This window comes from Zeus faber (genome assembly GCF_960531495.2).
Source record: "Zeus faber genome assembly, chromosome: 1".
In the NCBI taxonomy this organism is placed as follows: Eukaryota; Metazoa; Chordata; class Actinopteri; order Zeiformes; family Zeidae; genus Zeus; species Zeus faber.
In genome coordinates this window covers 27,363,728-27,384,824 of record NC_137193.1, presented here as the reverse complement: position 1 = coordinate 27,384,824, position 21,097 = coordinate 27,363,728, and the positions used below count along the sequence as shown (strand labels likewise).

The 21,097-nt window shown below is 41.5% G+C and overlaps 1 protein-coding gene across 1 annotated transcript in view; it reads right to left on the bottom strand.

Annotated features, from left to right (window-relative positions):
• Nucleotides 1-21,097, bottom strand: part of adgrb2 (adhesion G protein-coupled receptor B2) — a gene marked incomplete at both ends in the record, with an annotated part of 187,083 nt that overhangs the window by 117,915 nt on the left and 48,071 nt on the right. Inside the window, 2 exons of the mRNA XM_080012641.1 lie at nt 10,210-10,398; nt 13,801-13,881. Of these exons, the coding sequence (XP_079868767.1) occupies nt 10,210-10,398; nt 13,801-13,881 (270 nt within the window). The remainder of the gene's footprint in view (nt 1-10,209; nt 10,399-13,800; nt 13,882-21,097) is intronic.

The following is a 21,097-nucleotide window of genomic DNA, read 5'->3' as shown; positions in this document are numbered from 1 at the left end:
TGAAGCGGTTTGGGCAAAGCGTATATGCCCGGCCCTATGTTGAGCAGAGCCCAGAAGTGAATAAATCATGACCCTAAATAATTAACAGTGGTCTATGAAGCAAAGTTCAGATGAGCAGAGGACACATAAGAAGAAGGAAACCAAGAAATGGGAGCAGACTAGCAGATGAATATCAAAAGAAACATATATAGAGAGATGGTTCACAAAATCGTCTGAAAGAAGAGAAGAAAAAAAAGGGCATTGGTTGCGTGTCGGACATTGTTTATTAAGTCCGTGACAAATCGCCATATCCCCGCGACTCAGCACAAACGTATCGAAGCTTGGCCACGCAAAGACGATCAATTAGCCCATAAAGTCGAGCTGCGGAAACTTCGGGGTGGAAAAACACAACAAATTGGGCGGAAACTATAAAAGAACCACCACTCTTAAAGGGCAGCAGACATCAAGAAACCACTGGATTTGTGATGTTTAAGAACAAAGGGAGCTCTGAATTTGAAATTAGGTATTCAATAACAAATGCGTGCTGGGGCACCACAAGCCAAACTGATTGGCTGCAATCTAGCATCTGCCTCACATCTAGGGCCAAATATGAGTATTGTTAATGTCAAAATGCAGTGTTGGGCAGATTTGCCATAAGTTCCAGCCTTCTTGGGACCCGACAAACAAGAGATAACCCACTGATGCCGACAGCGCCCCAAGCGGGAATCGAACCCAGGACCATCTTGAGGGAGCCGTGCAAGCAGTGCGCCACCGTGCAACAACAGACTAAATATAGACAAATATAGCCTATAACATCAAACACATGTCTCAAAGAGAATAATCGTGTTTTTCATGGTGCTCGCTGACAAAAATCACATTTGGGAAACAAAATTACTTAAAGCTTTGTTGACCTTTGGATACCGCATTGAAAACATACTGTATTAACACACACCAGACTCTAGAAGGTCTCCGATGTAAATGTGAAGTTTGCACGTCTCCACACACACACAAACACACACACACTCAAAAGACACTTGGAGTTTTGCAGGATAAAAAAAAAAACCCTAATTTCAACTTTTTGGCGAATACGTTAACCTCCCTAATCTCACATTTTAAACTTGAATCTATAGAACAAGGCTTGCAGCAGAAGATGTGCATATGAAGTATTTTTCTGATGAATATATTCAGGCTTTTTAATCTGCGGTCAAAGCAGCAGAACAGCTGCATAATTTAAGATAAATAGCGGGCATGTGTGTGGGTAGATGGTGGGATGTGCATGTGCCATCTGCACGTGTACCAAAGCTTAAGGTTGGCCAATGCGCCCGGGGTTTCTTGCGCCGATGAATTGCGGAGTGAAAATTGACTGTGCGCTGACCCACTCGTACCAATAATGCACCAATTGTGTGACTGTACAACCTTAAAACGTCGCTGAATCTACAAACTAACTACGTGGCTTTGCGTTTTGTTTCCCTCGGAAAGTAAGAAAATTCTGATCCTTTAACGCCCATCGCAGCAAAGAAAACACCTTCACTTTCTCGAGCAATTACTGGCTTGTTTAATTCAGACCAATATTCCAAATTGATCATCTGAATCAGCTTAATTTGGGTTGTACAACCTTCAGAAAAAAGAGCGAAAAATAATATCAATGTTCAGTTCGTTGGTTTTCTGTCTGAGCTATTACTCTTTGATGTTCTCCCACTTGCACACACACGCACGCACTTACACGGAGATGTGCCCAAAGACATATCCACCCACACTCTCAATTCCGACGCACAAATTCGATCAGCGCCAAGTCCTCACTTTGCAAAACACGGCATAAATGGTAAAAGAAAAACAAAATGCAGACCAACTCATCAAGAAAATGAGGGATGCGGTTGGCGCTCAACACCTCAGGACCCGCCCGGCCAGAAAACAAAAACAATGTTAGAGTTTGTGGGTGATTTTTTTGTGAGCCACCATGTATGCGCTAAAAATGACAGGATAAAGCGTTGATCCATGTGTTCATGTGTTCATGTCCTCACATGTTTTGTTTATCTCTGTGTTGACGAAGCTGTTCGACTTTTCCACCCTATGGCCACTTCGGTGCCATTTTGAACACATGCAATATTGTATGAGCACAAGTTAGGGTCGTGTGTGTGTGTGTGTGTGTGTGTTTGTGTGCGTGCGTGAGTGCATGCGTGCGTGCATGCGTGTGTGTGTGTGTGTGTGTGTGTGTGTGTGTGTGTGTGTGTGTGTGTGTGTGTGTGTGTGTGTGTGTGTGTGTGTGAATACACCTACCATTATTATTAGGAACTTTTTGTTTGCCAGAACAACATTATCTTGTCTCATAATCCCAATGTCCTATTAAAGGTGTTTTTAAGCATTCAAGTTAACATAGATACTATATATGCAGTGCGAAAAAACAACAACGATAATTATCGCGATTTTGTGTGTCGAAATAGAACAGACTCGATCTTTTCGATTAAAATAAAATCCGCAGATGGGCAAGTTGAAACGGAAAGCCAATCAGTTTGGATGATCTCAAGCTGACCTTTCACCTCAAACCAATCAAGTTTGTTGATATGGAAATAAGCCCCAGGGGTTGCGCTTGTTAACACAGTACACGTGGAGCCCAGCATAGCATCCATAACTCGTAAACAAAATTGAGAAAAAAAATCAAAATTGTACGTAACAATTTTACTGAGACATGGGGGGTGTAAGGAATGTGAAATTTGATGGCACTCTTGACAGCTCGGTGTGCATATTTTTGTATTTATTGATCCGTGAACAAGAGAGAAAAGGTTTTTTGGAGTTCCTGAGGTAAAACCAATCAATAAAAAATATGACCGTGGGTAAGACGACCCATCCAAGTGAAATAATTAAAAGTCAAACCCAAATATAGGTGTATTTAATTGCTTCTGGTCTCTTTCTCACGGACCCGGTCTAGTTGGATTTGGCACCACCCCCAAATTTGAACGCATCCCCCCCGGAGAGCCAAAAGGAAGGAAGAAGGGAAGAAGATAAAAGTAATAAACAGAACATGGCACAGCAACCAACATCCCATCAAAGGAGAAGCCGGGGATATTAATATCGACACTGAATGGAAAATGAGGCACTTAGACGTACAAATTGTGTCGGGGACCATTAGCATGAGAACAAGATTAGCATACGAACCGATGGGGAGAAGAAATGTTCCTTCAGGATTTTTTTTTTTTTCATCTCTTTGCCCCCACCCTTGTTTCGGGATGTGGCGGGGGTTGGGGGGAATTCAGTAAACAACAACTGAATCCTTGCATGTGAGAGCATCCATGCACTGAGGAGTTCATGCAAAGATCGGATCACTGGGTGTGCAAAAAGGAACACACACACACACACACACACACACACACACACACACACACACACACACACACACACACACACACACAGAAACATACATGCACGCAAAAGACAAATGGAAGATGCATTAAGTCTCTCTCTCTCTCTCTCTCTCTCTCTCTCTTCGGTTTAGTTCATTATTTATTTAGATGGTTTTGGTTTATTCAAATATTATGTATTGTTTAACTGAGCTTTAAAAGTACAAATGTGTGCAGTCAGTACCGGATGTTTGTAGTAATTTGTTGTTTATAGACTTGCCCTGACGAATAAGACCTTCAAGTTTCAAAGGTGAAGTGACCAAATTGGCAATGACATTATCTGACTGATGCCTGTGTTGAAATAGATTATACAGCCTGTTCAAATATAGACATTTATGAAACACTGACTGCCTGAATATATCGTGGTATCCTCACAGTGGTGGCCTGCTGGCAAAAAACCTTTCACTTGCTCTTAAAAAAGCTCTGTTTTAGTGTTGCAGTAGTAGTAGTAGTAGTAGTAGAAGTAGTAGTAGTAGTAGTAGTAGTAGTAGTAGTAGTTGGTATTAAGGGCTGGTGTGCTTGTATGTGTGCTTGTGTATTTTGTTGTCCCAGTCCGTCCCTATATATATATATATATATATATATATATATATATATATATACAAAAGGTATTTTAATATTACAATCGCAAATTGTTACCCATACTAGTTCACTCATTTGAGTGTATAGGAGATGATGGATTGTATGTTTTATATATAAGTGGTGTATATATATATATATATATATATATATATATATATATATATATATACAGTATATATACAAGTTGCGATTGTAATATAAAAATACCTATTTGTATTCAAAGGCCACGAAATGGGCTGAAAATCCATCTAGCATATCTGGCTGCAGTACTGCAAACATTTTATTTGTGAAAAACATATTTTAAGATAAGATTGTCCCATCTGAATTCATAGTGAGATGGATTATGCCTCGCTTGCCTAATGGGATAGGATGCCCAATAATACCCTTTCACTGACTTTAATTTCTCCATGGGAAACTGCAATATGTTTGTGCGGTTTTGATATAGGGCTTGGTTTCTCAATATCTAATATCGTAAGTTGTTCCAAATCGCGAGCGTTCAATCGTGATTCAAGTTAACAAGATTAAAAACTGAATAAGGCACCGTGCGACTTCCGTAGACAAATATGACGTCAGCCTCGCACCAATTATGGGTTACTTAGGGTTACTAATGGGGAAAATTAAAAGTGTTTGTTTAGGCATAAATGTCCTGGCAACCTTCATTCGAGGAATTGAACCACGTCCAAATTTTACTACCGATGACTAGAACAGCCCAATGACTGTTCTGACAGTTATTATGACACAGCATTATCAGAATCTGCATTGAGTGCGAGAAATACACAGACAGCGAGTTTAAACAGAAGACTGAATATTATATATGGGTTATTTTCAGGTTATTGGAAATGAGCTAATCCATGGGCTTAAAAAACACATTCAGCTTTACTGAGTTACTTCATCGCTTTAAGTGAGTCACATCATATATGTGGAGGCGTCACATAATATAAATGGAAACGTGAATCTAAATTCGCACCCGTCTTGCCATGTGTGTACATTTGGTTCGTAAACGGTGCACTGCACGTTTCAAGGTATATATTATATACTGTACGTAGTATATATATAATATTACATTGGCTACATAAGACATTACTGTATATCTCATGCTCCAACGTCTATACAAGAGAGTAATACTGTAGCTGAAACCCAATGAACAGGTAACAGGTATATAGGAACAGGAAGGTATTGATTTTAGAGCCTAGAACTAGTAAAACAGATAATGCTACAGTGAAAAATGACTTGAGTAACTCTTACTGGTTTCGCTTTAAACCCCTTCATCCCACTCTATCACAACCTCCTGCAATTAGCATTGAGAGCGTCAATAATGTCTATACAGTACTGTTGAGGGCCTAGGAAATAAATGGTCAATTCAATTCAAATGACTAACAGCTCATTTGAAATGCCACCTCCATTCATTTTGTGGCTTCATGCGTCATGCACGTGGCGTTACGCTTGGGGGGAGCTTTATAGCTTCAGAACGGAGCGCCGTCGACTCTAAGCTAATGGCTTCGAGTCAAATAAATTTTAAGGCACGTTGTTTGGACAGTTCTCACAGTTATTACATATTACCTGTGAGGCCCATGGAGCTGGAAAGAGCTGGGCGCTGTTTCATTATTAAACAAACATACTCTTAAAGGTCCTGGAAAATGGAACATGACCAGATTTGCGTGACCAGTGTCATTTTAGCAGTGATTATGCTGACAATGCAGTTCTTTGGTATGAACTAATATAACTATGGTTTGGTAATAATACTGGAATTAAAGTGTTCGAATCGACAACAGTCGACAGATTCCCAAAGAGAGAGGGGTCATATTGGCACTACGTCTGGTTCTGCTACTGGGGATTAGAGGACATGCGGTTCAGACCTGGTTCTAGAGTGATTGTCGTACATTGTTGTTCAGCCTTCAAAGCCGCTTGTAGCCCCAAGGCTTAGACAATTCTTAAAAGGTTATAATAATACCATGTTATACAACGTTAAAACCATTGTCAGGTGAAGTAAATAACATTGATCATCTCGTTCCAATGCGACCTGTCAAGGGGTGGGATATACTGTATATAACCTGACAAAAAATATTTTTCCAATTGTATATATATATATATATATATATATATATATATATATATATATATATATATATATATATATATATATACTAACACTAACACAGTTCTTGAAGTTGATGTGTTGGAAGTAGGAAAATGGGCAAACGTAAGGATCTGAGTGACTTTGACAAGGACCAAATAGTGATGGCTAGATGACTGGGTCAGAGCGTCTCCAAAACAGCAGGTCTTGTGGGGTGTTCCTGGTATGCAGTGGTTAGCACCTACCAAAAGTAATCCAAGGAAGGACAACCGGTGAACCGCCAACGGTGTCATGGGCTCATTGATGCTCAGGGGGAGCAAAGTCACGCCCGTCTGGTCTGATCCCACAGAAGAGCTGCTGTAGCACAAATTGCTGAAAAAGTTAATACTGCTTTGATAGAAAGGTGTCACAACACACAGTGCATCACAGCTTGATGCGTATGGGGCTGCGCAGCCGCAAACCAACAGACCCCCCCTGTCCACACAATGAGCGTGAGCGTCAGAACTGGACCACGGAGCAAAGGAAGAAGGTGGCCTGGTCCGATGAATAATCTTTTTTTCTTCATCATGTGGATGGCCGGGGTTAGGGTCTGATCCGATCAAGCATCTGTGGGATGTGCTGGAACAAGAAGCCCCATCCATGAGGGCCATTAGCCCAGCCTTTGTTGCTGAAAAGACCGCTCAGATTATGCATCCGAGCCAGTGTAACATGCCTCTATGACCATCTTGTTCCAAAGCAGGCTGTTTTTTGTGAGGTCTGTGAGCCAATGGGGTTTGAGCGTGGCTTCCGGCTCCAACGTTCAGTGATTTCACGTCCACCAAAATCTTTTTCAGGAAAAAACTTCCGAGGCAAGAAAAAAGCAACACAGTTGCTGAATCTTTACTCATATTAGATCTGCAAGGCCCCATTCAAAAGTTTTTTTTCCACTTTTGTTGCCGTGCTCCAAGCTGGTGGGAGCCACGGACACGGCACCGGGACTCTCACATGCGGGGATTTTCTGTTTCATGTAAATGTCTGAAAAATAAAATTTAAAAAAAAATCTACAATAAAACCCACACTATTTTCATCGTTTTTTGTTTGGAGAAACACACAGATGACCATAATAAGGAAATCTGTGATGAGCTGACGTCAGTTCGTGTTGAGAATAGAAACAAACCTTGAAAATCGAGTGTCCAGAGCGATCCGGAGTCTGAGCATTTTGCTCACAGTGATTGCTTTGTTATTAGTTTACATTATTTGACACCTTGGCCACGTCCAATATGAACATCAGACATTGAAATATTATATATATGACAGAAAATAAGGAAAAGCATAATAGGTCCTCTTTAATAATGAATGAATACATTTATATTTGTATTTATCTTTAGGGGCCCCCTTTGTCGACTCTATCTCGGGATGAACTTTCATTAGGGAACCTCTTAGTTTTCCATTCTGACACCTCCATTTTTTTTCTATTTCAATCAAGCAGTAATTACGATGCCTAATGACTGAATGCTTTGGAAACCAATGGCCTGTGCTACGGCCAGGACCATCTCTGTAGTTTTAATTGTCCTTGAAAAGCCCCAACTCGCTCCATTAGCTTACTATTAGACTGCGGAGAGGACGTGTATCTGTGACTGTCCTTTATTTTAAAAAGGAGCCGGGGGTGCATGGCTAGCCTGGCGTCGGCAAACCAGTTCAGGAATGCGTATCCCCCCTGGGCCACAGCCGAAGCAACACGGAAGCGTCGCGTCATTTGCCGACACGACAACTTCATCCCGGTCCGTCATCACTCCGTCCACGGCGCGTTCACATAAACAGATTTCACGAGACTTTCAACTTTAAATTTGTGAAATTTCTCAACTTTCAATGAGTTAGTGAATAAAGTGAATCTTTGTTTTCATTTTCAACCTTTTGATTTTCGTTTTATTCACATTTGGAGTCTGTTTATTAATGTAGTTGGATTAGTTTGTGAGTTTAGCGTTTAATGTTTATATTTCACACATCAGCTCTGGCTCAAATACAACACGTTTTATTGCTGGAATTAGTAATAATCCTTAAATACATTGTGCCTATTACCAGGAAGAAGGTGGTGCTGGTCCTTCTCCATGGGTCAGAGGGAGAAACCAGCGACGGCGGTGGTGGGTTCATCCCATTAACCAGAGGAGGACGCAGGAGATTTCCACAATCTATATATGTGTATTTATTCAGCTGTTTCTGTAATGAAGTGTTTTCTGATTATTTTTTGTTATCCGTTGTTTGTGATTCGATTATTAAAACACAAAATGGATGTATTCTTGTACATTTGATGAAACCTAAATAGCTTAATAATACCTTATAAATAAATCGACAGATTTCTCTACTACACATTTCTATTGCTTGACAAGTCAGTTTGACTGGAGCCCACACGTAGAGACTCCAAGGAGAGACGCCTTCCTGCTTCCATTTTGCCGACAGTTACAGTATACCAGAACAATAAAGTTTATAAAACTACTTCCCAAGTATGAAGTAAAATATAACATCTATTCCTGCTCGAATGACAATATTTTATTTACATAAGTGAGATTTAATTTGTTGTTGGGGAAAATGAACGGACTGCACATCAGCGATTATGCAGTGGGTGTGGGTGTGTGTGTGTGTGTGTGTGTGTGTGTGTGTGTGTGTGTGTGTGTGTGTGTGTGTGTGTGTGTGTGTGGGGTTGATGCGTACCAGGCTTGGAAATTCAATATTTTCACAAAATACATATTTTAAATCTACGCTCCATTTTACGTTTTGCACTCGGAAAAATAGAGCCGAGTCCTAAAAAACACACTTTTGTGACGCTGACGCTTCCGCTTGGTGTGACTTTCCACATTGATAAACATGCCAGTGTATCTGAAGCGCTGCCGTTTCGCTTCTGGTGTGACTCAGGGGTTACTCTGGAATCTCTCCGTTCGCTTTCAATTTCGAAAGGTCCGTAACCAACGGGCACAGCAAACACATCTTTCTTATCAACAAAAGCTTTAAGTGCAGTTGTTTGTTCTTCTTTTAGAGAAGCTACACCGTCCACTTTGTTTAATGCTGTCGCAAACTTGAACTTGATAGCGGATTCAACAGCGGCAGCCACGTTGGCAAGAACGAATGAAACATGAGCTGCAGATTTGTCTGGTTGTCTGGTGTATGGCGGTCACCAACACAGGACCTTTGGGGGCGGTCCCACAATCTGACCGTAAGACGGACATTTAAACACAAAAACAATAAAACAACAAAAATGATTTTCTCCCATCACTTTACTTTAACTTTACCCGTCATGCGTTTTGCTCCGTCGCTTCCTTTTCAAAAACAAACTTATACGTAAAAAGGTAGAAATTGGTATTTTTATTTTAATGTTTTGTAATGCCATGCTCATGGATTGTAGCCTTCAGACTGATTTGGGATCTTTTTAATCATTTTCAATGCATCATGTTGGGGGAAAAAGTTCCGATCTTTGTTAACAGCCTAGAACTCGTAGGGATACCAAAGATACGTCGTACGTAAATTATTTCTCATTTTTAATTAAAGATTAAACAGATAGCGCAGAGATTTGATTAAATATGAATGGAGGTCACATGCTCTAATGTAATGTAAATGTCAGATGTAAACTTTCTACGAGGATGAAGTATAAATTTGGGTTTGGGAGATAATGCAATGGCAGTGTGGAGGGCAGCGTGTGAACCAGGGAGAGATTATCTGTTAGAGCAAAAATAATAGATTGGGGGTATTTTGGTTGATGTTGTCCCCTGTGACTTTCTTTGCGAGAGCAGTGGATTAATAGACGCCTTAATAAAACTCTTTGAGCAAAGCATCGAGTTTACCCGAAAACACGACGGCAAGACGCGTCAAATTGTGAAACGAAATAAATTGCTAAATAAATCTAAATAAATAAAAATATACAAATACAAATAAAGGTCAAATAATAATTTCAATAAATATATATACATTAAATAAAAACGCAAATAAATAAAAACAAACAAAAAAAACAACAAATTAAATAAAAAAATATATACAGTATATATAAAACAAATAAACAAATATAATACAAATATGACAATGAAAATATTAACAAGTAAAATATTAAATCAATACACAAATTAAGTCCGAATCAAAAGAAAACCTCTATCTTAGCTGATGATGCAGAAATAAAGAGGCAAAATAAATAATGGCTCAAAATGAAAACCCTACCTGAGCCGATGATGCCAGGCTCCCCGGGGCACGGGGCGGTGTTGTTGCACATGCGCGTCTCCCTCAGCGCGCCACTGCACAACGTGCCGTACGGCGACGACACGCAGGAGCGCGTCCGCACCTGCCAGCCCTGACCGCACGTCAGCGAGCACACGCTCCACTGCGACCACTCCTCCGCGGCGGGGTCGCCTGCAGGGGGGCGACAGAGAGCGGGACGGAGTCACGGCGGCGCGGCGATGGAGGCGAGGAGGGGGAGAAGGGAAGCAGCACAAAATGGCGCCCTCGCGCTTTCATCCCAATCTCATTTTTGCCTTGGAACTTCAATTTGATGGGGAAAAAAAAAATCTTCAGAGAAAGAAAAAAAAAAAAGGGCTTAATGTCTCTGCTTTGAGAAAGTACCCGAGGACCCTGACATAAAATGAGTCGATTGATTTGAATTGAAAGTAGTTAGTCGAGTAAAAAAATATACAGTCGATTATTGCTTTGTAATGTAGCAGAGTTAAAGTCTCTGAAACAAAGTACTTGTCATTTCTTTCTTTCCACCTCTGCCTAAATGCGTCTTCAGTGCATTCACAATTATAAAAGTAATTCATTCTCTCTAAGTAAACACAGTTTCCTCCAAAAAAGAATGAGCTACTTCTTCTGTTTTCGTCAATCCTTAAATCCCTCACTTTGTTTATCCCTCGATGGGAGCCGTAGTTAAAACAATTTCCATTTACCCTAATTAAAGTCCCACATTAAGGACCTTGATACCACATGGATCATGTAAGAATTAGGCCTGGATCTCATTGCACGATCCACTTAAAACGACCTTAAGCGTTGGTATGAATAAACCATAATGTAATATTCATAAGTATAAAAATGAATGGGTATTAAGGTGATATTCCTTGGCAATATATTAATATTCATGAGGAATTAGGGTGGGCGTGTATGATCGCAGTGCAAACAGGGATTTAGGGATATAGGATCGCTGTCATTTTGAATCGTGCTTGGAAATACAGATATGTGATGGATAAATAAATATAATACATACATACATATATTATCGTAGTAACGTAATGATTCAAGACTATATCATCTAGGATTTTGCTTATTGCGATATAATGTTCAAATATCAATATTATATGACACTAGATATCGTACGGGATTTCTGTTATCGCAACATATCGTTATAATATCAATATCGTGGTAAAAGACCAGATGTCGTCTGGGATTTTGGTTATCGTCATAACGTTAAAAAATCAATATTGTTATATGAGACAATTTATCGTCAGGAATTTAAATTAGCGCATTACTGTAAAGTAAAGCAACTTTTCACACTTCGTACGCGGTTCTAGCTGTTCCCATCCATGCCTCCGATTGTACTGAAAGTAAAGCTCCAAAATATACCATCCAATATATTTTTTTCCCCATCTACCGATGCCCTCGGAGATGCTACACAGTGGCTCGCGGTTGTCGGGAATTTCCTGGCCCTCCTCTTCTCCTCACTTCTCTTTCCCACTAATTGTTTATGAGGAGTGTGTCCTTGGGACGGAGGCGTCGTCACATGGCAGAGGAAATCTAATTAATTGCATGTCCGTTAATCGCATTACATCTTCATTAGCATGCGGTGAGTCAGGGCTTAAAGTGCGGCGCGGCGCGAGTTCCTCGCGGGGATGGAACGGAACGGAGGGATGGATGGATGGAGTGGGAGGAGAGGTGGAGGCGGGAGAAGAAAAGGACGAAAAAAGAGAGAAAGAAAAGAAGAGGGACATGGCAGCACCAGGGTCCCCTCCCCTCTTCCTCCATCACACCACCCCCAGCGGGAGAGGATTCCCTCTCGTGTAAATACACTGAGGCTGCGTTCAAACTGTAAGCCTTAGTGCTCAATTTGGATTCATCGCTCAGACCTGATTTTTTTTGGCTGTTCACATAATTTTTGAAAATGTGGCCAATATCAGATACCAGAGTCCTGAACTGACCCGCATGCGCAGAGGTAACAAAGACGTCTCACGCAGCACGCTGTTGTTGGGAGGTAAACGTGGCAGGCACATCTTTCAATCCTGACAGGGCCACGGTGCTTCATTGTTTCGTTCAAGAAGGAAATGTAGTCAAATAAAATACATCTATTCACACACACGCACGCACGCACGCACACACGCACACGCACACGCACACACACACACACACACACACACACACACACACACACACACACACACACACACAGTATTTAAGATCCAGTGCTGTTCATAAATCAGCGGGTCAGTTTAATTATCTATTTATCTATCTATTATTCAATTTCTCACCCCACGCTGTATATGCTGGTTGCCATGGTGCGGGTGGGGCTGCCGCGGTGGGGGCCGTCAAGTTGGGGGGTGGAATTCCGAGTTTATTCTCAAAACACAGGGGTATTTTTCTTTTTTGCGTCCGCAGTCCGTGAACATTTTGTGCTCTGGGGTCCGGTCCATGATAATCAAAATGTTGGGAAACCTCTCGAGTGACTTGAAGTGGAATGAATTCCGATTCGACTGTTGAGACTGAGGTCACATTTAAAATAATATCAGACCTGTATCCGATTTAGGAGCATATATGAAAGTGTCCCAATTCCCAAATTAAAAGATTCGATTCCATGTGATTTGTGCTGTTCACACTGTAATGAAAGAACACAGATCTGAGTCACATATGAGCAAAAACATTGGATTTGGTCCCTTTGCCTCCAGTGTGAACGTAGCCAAAGATACAAATAGATTGCCGGGTATGTGGACATTATCATCCCTTGTCCTACGTCCCACATATTGAGACCATGTCCTACAATTTGATTGGCTCCAGTTTAAACAAATTCAAACCACTGCAGGACGGATGCTTTTCTCAAACCTGCCTCTTATCCAATGGCTGTAGGAAAACAGGGGAGGAGGCAGGGGATGTCAATCAAACCAGCCCGTCACGGTCTTTGCTACCCTCACCGCAAAGAAACGGAAATGCAGCTACAACCAAGACTGGGAAACTAGCCAGGACAGGGTGAAGCAGGTGGAAGGCGATTCTCAAAGTTTGTTGCAAAAGTTTCCGGAGTCGGGTTTTGAAGCAACGTTCTACATTCTAGTTAAAAAGGGCGAAGTGTAGAGATGTTACGAGCTGAGGGTCATTACCTCAACATTTTAGATTACCTTTCGGCATTGGTCATGCCACAATGCCAGTGTGTGTCCCACATTGTCCCAGACAAGCATACGCTTGTCACACATTTTGTTTGTTGGCATTTGGTCACCCTACATGTAGTCATATTCATTTATGACGGCTGTTCTCTACGGCGTTTGGGGCGACATGTCATGAATAATAATGTGTAATAATTGGACCAGACTCCTGTGACCCCATGGACAACGGGTCATTTTTAAATCAGTCGCATACGCTGGCTCACATGGCCGTCATCAGCCGACGGCACAGAGGACTTACACGTGGAAGCTCTTTTCATTTTCATTTCCTTTTTTTCTTTTTTTTTTTAATATGGACACTAGACATACACACACTCTGACACTCGCGCGCGCGCACACACACACACACACACACACACACACACACACACACACACGCACACGCGCGCACACACACACTCACCTGTCTGTGCCTGAAACACACCTGGCTGGTCGGCGGAGCGGGGTCTCTGTGTCTTCACCTTGAGGTCATCATCGTACGGATCTGAATAGAGAGGGAGGGAGGGAGGGAGGGAGGGCTCTTTATTCATCACATTCAGACATACAAGGTTCAATGGAATGATAAAGGGCGAACTCTAATGGCTGTGCAGAATAAAGAGAGAAAAAACACACACACACACATCCAAACACACACACACACACACACACACACAACAATACACACACACATAACACACAACACCCACATACACAACACCCTGCTCCATGGTGATTGCTCCAACGCCAAATACTGCTGTCCCTAAATTGGGTGCTTTCAAAGAATAAAAAGAACAATGGTGGAAGAAAGAAAGAATAAAAGACAACAAAAAAATAACAACCCCCAGCCCCCGCCCCCCCCCCCCCTCTTTTTTAGCTCATTCCATCAGATTCTTCCAAAACTGTCTCCCTGTGTGCGAGTGGGCGTGTGTGTGCGTGCGTGTGCGTGTGTGTGCGTGTGTGTGTGTGTGTGTGTGTGTGTGTGCGTGTGTGTGTGTGTGTGTGTGTGTGTGTGTGTGTGTGTGTGTGTGTGTGTGTGTGTGTGCGTGTGTGTGTGTGTGTGTGTGTGTGTGTGTGTGTGTGTGTGTGTGTGTGTGTGTGCGTGTGTGTGTGTGGTGTGGTGTCTCTTTGAGTCAGCTTCAAAGAAATTAAAATCAAACGTTTGTGTGCGTGCACATATCAGTGAGCGTGCACGTGTGTGTGGGCTGTGATTCCGCTGTAATTCCTCTCCAAATCACCCTCCATAGTGTATAATGTAATGTATTAGCATATTATATATTTATACATATATTAACAGTACGGTAGAATTAAAAATAAATATCTTCATAATGTTGGTTGTATATGTCTGAGAAATGATTGAAATTGGATACAAAACAATCATAGTACCACTAAGTGGAAATTCGCAAGATTGTTGTTTTTTAAAAAATTGCACTTTATTTTGCTTGTACTTCATAAGAAATGGCCCTATAATATATGTTGCATGTTATGTATGTTATGCATGTGCTCCTCTCTATGCTGTTGTACAATGTTGCTGGAGGGATCAGCCACAGTTCCCGCTGGTGGTAACAATATTTTCTTTACAAAAGACTAAATTTGATATTATATTGTATTTTGTGTTATGTACATGCTCCTTATATGCTGCATCTCTATATAATGCTTTAAATGGTTGGCGGGGTCCGCCATCACAGCCGCCGGTGGTGAAGTTTATCAACCAGCGTATATATGTATGAAAGTATGTATATGTAAGTGACGAATAAAAAAAATCTTGAATCTAACTAGTTGCTAGTATCAGTACATCAGAAGAAGTCACGTTTTCTGAGGAAAAGGAAGTGAAGAAGACAAAACAAAAACATAAAGGTTGCAGTTTCCAATGGAATTCTGGGAGTTCTGGCGTAATCCACCACGCACGGAGGCTCTGATGGTTCGCCACTTTAAGATGGATCCCGGTGAAGAAGACCATAGGAGTCGGCGCCCACCCGCCAAGATACTAATGGAGACCGCTCTTCCCAACCCCCTTCCGTCTCTCTGTGGGATGGAGGGATGAGTGGATGGAGGGATAGGTGGATGGAGGGATGGGTGGATGGAGGGATGAGGATGGCCTCGGTCCGGCTCAATTGAACACGGCTGATCGATAGAGACAGGCGGCAGGGGAGAGCTGACCTTTACCCACCCCCTCGGCCATATTGTTTAATGGCCTCCACTGCTCTTTAATAGACACATCATCACACACTTCATCACACACTCTCTTATCCCTCTTTTTTTTAACCCTTTTTCCGTCTCTCGCCGCCGCTAACGGCAATTTATTCTTCATCTGTAGTCGCGGGTGTCATTAGCGGTGAAAGCGGTTAAAGCAGATAATTCAGCGATTGGTGGCGCTGCTCTTCTCCACTGAGAAGGAGCTCGACCTTGCCTGAGAAGAAGGGGATTCAAATAAACAGGCGTGAGGATGAGAGGTGCGACAGCCTTCCTTGTCATTGTGGGACAAGAAAGGAAAGGAAGGAAGCGTCGAAGCTTGATGGTGAACGTTCCCGTTCCGTACATTTGATAAAACCCGAAAAACAAAAATGGGCGGAAGTGAAAGACACAACACTGATTCGTATACCGTCGATATTAATAGTCTCCTTCCGAGAGCAGCATCAAGGTTATAAAACTTAACGTCAAGTCTAAACGAATATCTCTCATGGAATTCTATTATACAATATATCATAGAAACTCGCCCTTGTATTGCAAGATCAGAATGGCAAGGCTGCACTTATTCATCAGTTCCAGTCAGAATACCTACACGTCCGACAGAGGAAGTGAGAACTATCCGTAGTGATGAAAGGTTTCAACGTGAGACGATTTATTTTCCAACTCTTTGCTCGTCCGACAGTGTGAATCAGTCACGTGCAATATGACTTTATGACGTCGAGGATTCACTTGACCACTCGCACAATCGTTGTTCTTTACGACCCAATCGTTCATGAGTCTTGCATCACCAACTGTCAGTCGGCCACAATTATAAGCACAGTTCTATGTGCTTGTGGCGTTTTGAGTGGTCAACCCGATTAGTCTCCTTGTTCTTGTTCTTGTTCTTGTTCTTGTTCTTGTTCTTGTTCTTGTTCTTGTTCTTGTTCTTGTTCTTGTTCTTGTTCTTGTTCTTGGTCTTCTTCTTCTTCTTCTTCTTCTTCTTCTTCTTCTTCTTCACATATATTAGTGTGCCGTGGGATTATTATGATTTTAAGAAGTGAGCCATGCAAAAGTTTTAACTAAGCATTTTCAGTAAATGGAGTATTATGAGAGTAGTAAATCTTAGTCAGCTAATTTATTTTCTTAATCAAAGTAATAGGTCTGGACTAGTCGTCGACTGATATGGGTTTTTTAATGGCCAATGCCAATATTTAGAGAGCAGGGTGGTCAGTGGCCGATATATAACGCCAATATCATGTTGTTGTTGTTTTTTTTGCTTCTAATGAAATAGAAAAAGTTACAAAAAAAACAACTTTATAATTATAACAAGTTAGACACAAAAGTGCAGAACTAAAATGTATTTGACATTGACGTTATTGTCTGCATTGTCTCTGCAGTGCCCCAGTGTCCACAGGTACTCAAAAAAATAAACTAGTTTGGAAAAAAGACTTGTGAAGAAAAATAAATAAAGTTTTAGTGCACTTAACAATAGCATTTATCAGAAGATAGCAGCATCTCCTTGTTTCTGAGAGAGAACCAGAAGTTGTAAACTTACAAATACAAAATAAATAATGCTAGTGCACGCAGTCGCACCCAGCAGCAGCTGTTTGTATTTGGTCCAGTGAGCATTTATTTAACACTAATGTGTTATTCACTTGAACACTGAAAAACTCTAATAATTATTTTGATTAAAAAAAAATGTAAAAACGAATCTCTGTAAAAAAAAATGGAATGAGTCAGTCCTCGACGGAATTACAGCGTTTTGCGCTGGAGTGACGGAGACGGCGGATGACTTTTTCTCTGGACGATCGCCCTTAAATGAATGAAACGTGGATTGATATAAAAGTTTTTTCTATTTTCCATTTATTAATTGGGTTTGGACAAGGTGGTATTGCGTGGAGCAGTTGGTCTGGTAATTAAGTTGGGGCTCCAGGTTATTACTTGTATAAATTCTTAAATACATAATAACCGACGCAAAATTATTGAGTTGAACATATTTTATTTATACAGTCTTTGTACATCACTATGGCAACAAATGGTCAGGCTTTTTTTTGTTTATCGGCCTCGCTACCACTCCTTAAAAGACGCTTCGAAAAAGCTTTTTTTTTTAAACTTGAAGATGGAAGAACAGAAGAAGATAAAAAGAGTCTTCTGTTCCACTTTGCCTTACAGTTGACCGCTTGGAAGCTTTTTCTGTATAAATGGCGACTTACAGTATATGCGCCATTTTTGCCATGTTTACCATGTACTGTATTATAACCCAAACATTTACATACAATTAGAATACAGACCTCTTATATAGCCTATGATACAATAGTGGATTATTACCACTGATAATGTAAAAATATATACTGTATACAGTATATATTTTTTCAAGTGTATTTATTCACCTTTTTATCTATTTTTCATCCATCTGTGTGATTTATTATTTACAGACCGACCGGTATGAAAACCAGCAGGAGCACGGCAAGATAAATCCGCCCTCCACCACACCCGACCCCCCACCCACCAAACTTTAAAAGGTGCCGTGGCCCAATATATTAACTCCACACACGGTAGGAGACTTTGATTAATTAGCAACGTGAACATGTGAGTCAGAATACAATGGTAAGATACTCTATAAATGCGATAAAAATCTGTAGCCTGTAAAATGTTGGTGCAATAATTAATTTTTGCAGATGTCCACGGTGCCATAAATAGACAAAATAGCCAATTTAGAACATCCTAAATATGTTTGAAGGTAACTGAACCCTTGCTCTCAAAAACCTCAAAAACATATATACATATGAAATAAAACCGAATATATATAGAAATATATAAAATATATAATATTTAAAGAATATTTAAATACATGTGAAAATGAATTTAGAATACATTTTAAATAAATATAGGTAAAATATATAAATATAAAAAATATTCCACGTGTGTGAGAGAGTAATTCTGCAGCTTGAAAAGAAGATTGCTTCCTTAGCGGCGGGCTACACACTGATGAATAAAACACAAAAACACAACATAACTGCCATACACACACTTAAGCAACAATAGCAAAGCATTTTTTTTCACCAATTTGTAGGCACACACACGCACACACACACAACCCACACACACAGACAGAAACAGATACACACACACACAATGGGGGAGTAAATATGGCCGATAAATAAACGTTGGCGCGCTTAAGCGCTTTTTGAGCCCCTACAAAGCAGACAGCTGGGGAGGGAGATTGAAGGAGAGCCAGTTAGAGCCACGGGCTGCATTGTCAAACCCAGCCTGGATTTAGGAGTGTGTGTGTGTGTGTGCGGTAATTTGATAATGCAGGCGTGTGGTGAAAATGGCACGCAGGCCAAGGCGAAGGTAGCGTGACGATATTAGACCTTTTTTATACGCAAATGAGAGCACATGCATATACACACTCACACAAGACACACTTTACACACACACACACACACACACACACACACACACACACACACACACACACACACACACACACACACACACACATATGGTACATACAGTGAGGCAGTGGGGTTATTCCTCCACCGTGGATCAAATCTCAGTTTATAGCCCCGCGGAGCTGTCCATTTACTCCCAGGGTCCGTCGAGGGGAAGAGCCTAAACTGATAGGCCAGCATCATAATGGACTTTTTATGAGGTACCGGACCGACAGGCCCACTCCATCTCTCTCCCTCTCCCTCTCTCATTATCTCACTCTCTCTCTACGTCTAGTCCATCTCTTTCTCTTCCTCAATATCTTTCTCGCTGCCTCTGGGCTCACTCGCAGCCAGGGGCAGAGAATCCGAGTTCGGGTTGGCGCTGAAAGCAGCCCTGGTCCGCAGGGCCTGGAGGTCATTGGTGTTCCCGCAAAATGGATTCTGAATCCATTTTGTTCCTGAAACCCACGGCTGAGCACACACACAACTGTTGTTACTCCAAACTGCCAAATTGGCTTTGTTTCATTTCACTCCCTCTCTTTCTTTCTCTCGCTCTCTGTCTCTCTCTCTTAAATTGCCTTTTCTTTTGCTTTATTTGGCTCACATGCCCCCTCCGCGTCTTATTCAATATCGTCAAATCGTCCAATTCTACTCGTACGATGCCACCCCAACACCTTTGTTGTCTGTCTCCCCCTTCTTCTTCTTCTTCTTCTTCTTCTTCTTCTTCTTCTTCTTCTTGTCCGTCTTCATCCTCATCCCTCTCCTGTCCCCCTCCTTCTGAGGTCTTCACAGGTCCAAAAATGACATCCCCAACCCTTATCAGGCCCACGGGATATGGGTTGGGGGGGGTTGGAACGAATGTTTTTTCTAAATAAAATTACCTGGAACACTTTTTTTTCCCGAAAGATATTACAGAACAGAACTGAAGTATTCTCTGGATGTGACGAGACCCGATAGTTAAAAGGGCTCCTCACTGCTTTTCTCATCGGTCACTGTCTCTCACTGCACTCGATGTTTGATTTTTGGCTAAACATTGGGGACATATCCTAGTGATGTTTCAAGGCAGTCCTTCCATACACTCCTCTCTTGACCAGCGCTGATAACCGCTCACACAGGCATTATGACACACCAACCCTGCACCAAGGAAATAGAATAGCAACCCTAACCCAAACCGAACCCATTTGGCCATAAAAAAATGTGGAGCCAAACTCCTATGGATGGTATTGTATGGATCATATGGATCATATGGATCATATGGCCTGGGTCAGGCCTGGGTTAGGTTGGTTTCAGGTAGACCATGAAGACCTCTACCTCCTCTATCCCGAAGGCTCTCAGTCCACCGTTTGCGGCTGTCGCTCTGTTAGCGCTCCAGTGCTTCAATGGCCTGCTGATCAATATGCAGCTGTGATCAGGGAAGTTCATTCAAAGGGTGAAGCGAGCGAGATTACGCCATTGACCAGTCCAATCAATCACACAATTACACCCATGGTTTGGCGTGTTTGGGCCAGTTACTCCCGTTTATTATAGTAATAGGCCTCCTGCAAAAAAAAAAGTATGAATTTTATTGTTAACCGCTGTGACTCTCTGCGTGCTAAGTGGATCAATAGGAGATGAGCTTTGCACGTAAACATAAACAAACATCTAGAGAACATATTGAGGGACCACATGCATTTTTCTCCAATTGAGGTTCCTCTGCTTGTATTTTGAATAATGCAATACACACACGTGTCAAACATAAGCACAAATTCACACATATATTGAAAATATTGTGAAGTACCAACCCAATGCAAATATGGGATACCTGTATAAGGCCTGGCTAAAATGAGGTAAAAGCTTCTGAGAATAGCCCCAAAAATCTGGACCATGAGCCAGGTCAATCTGGTTGCATTTTCTATTAGAAAAACCTGTTGATGTGCAGATGTGTCCGATAGAGGAAACCAGGGCATTACTCCAATCAGTGTGCTTTAATGAACCCAAACTAGCGCTCCAACTTATAACGAACTATAAACAAGTAACGGATCAGGACGCTCTATTGGTATAGCTAGAAGAGATCAACCATTAGTAATGGGACCATCAAGGGCCACCTTGGTCGCCGCCATTGCCATAGCAACAGTAGGGCTG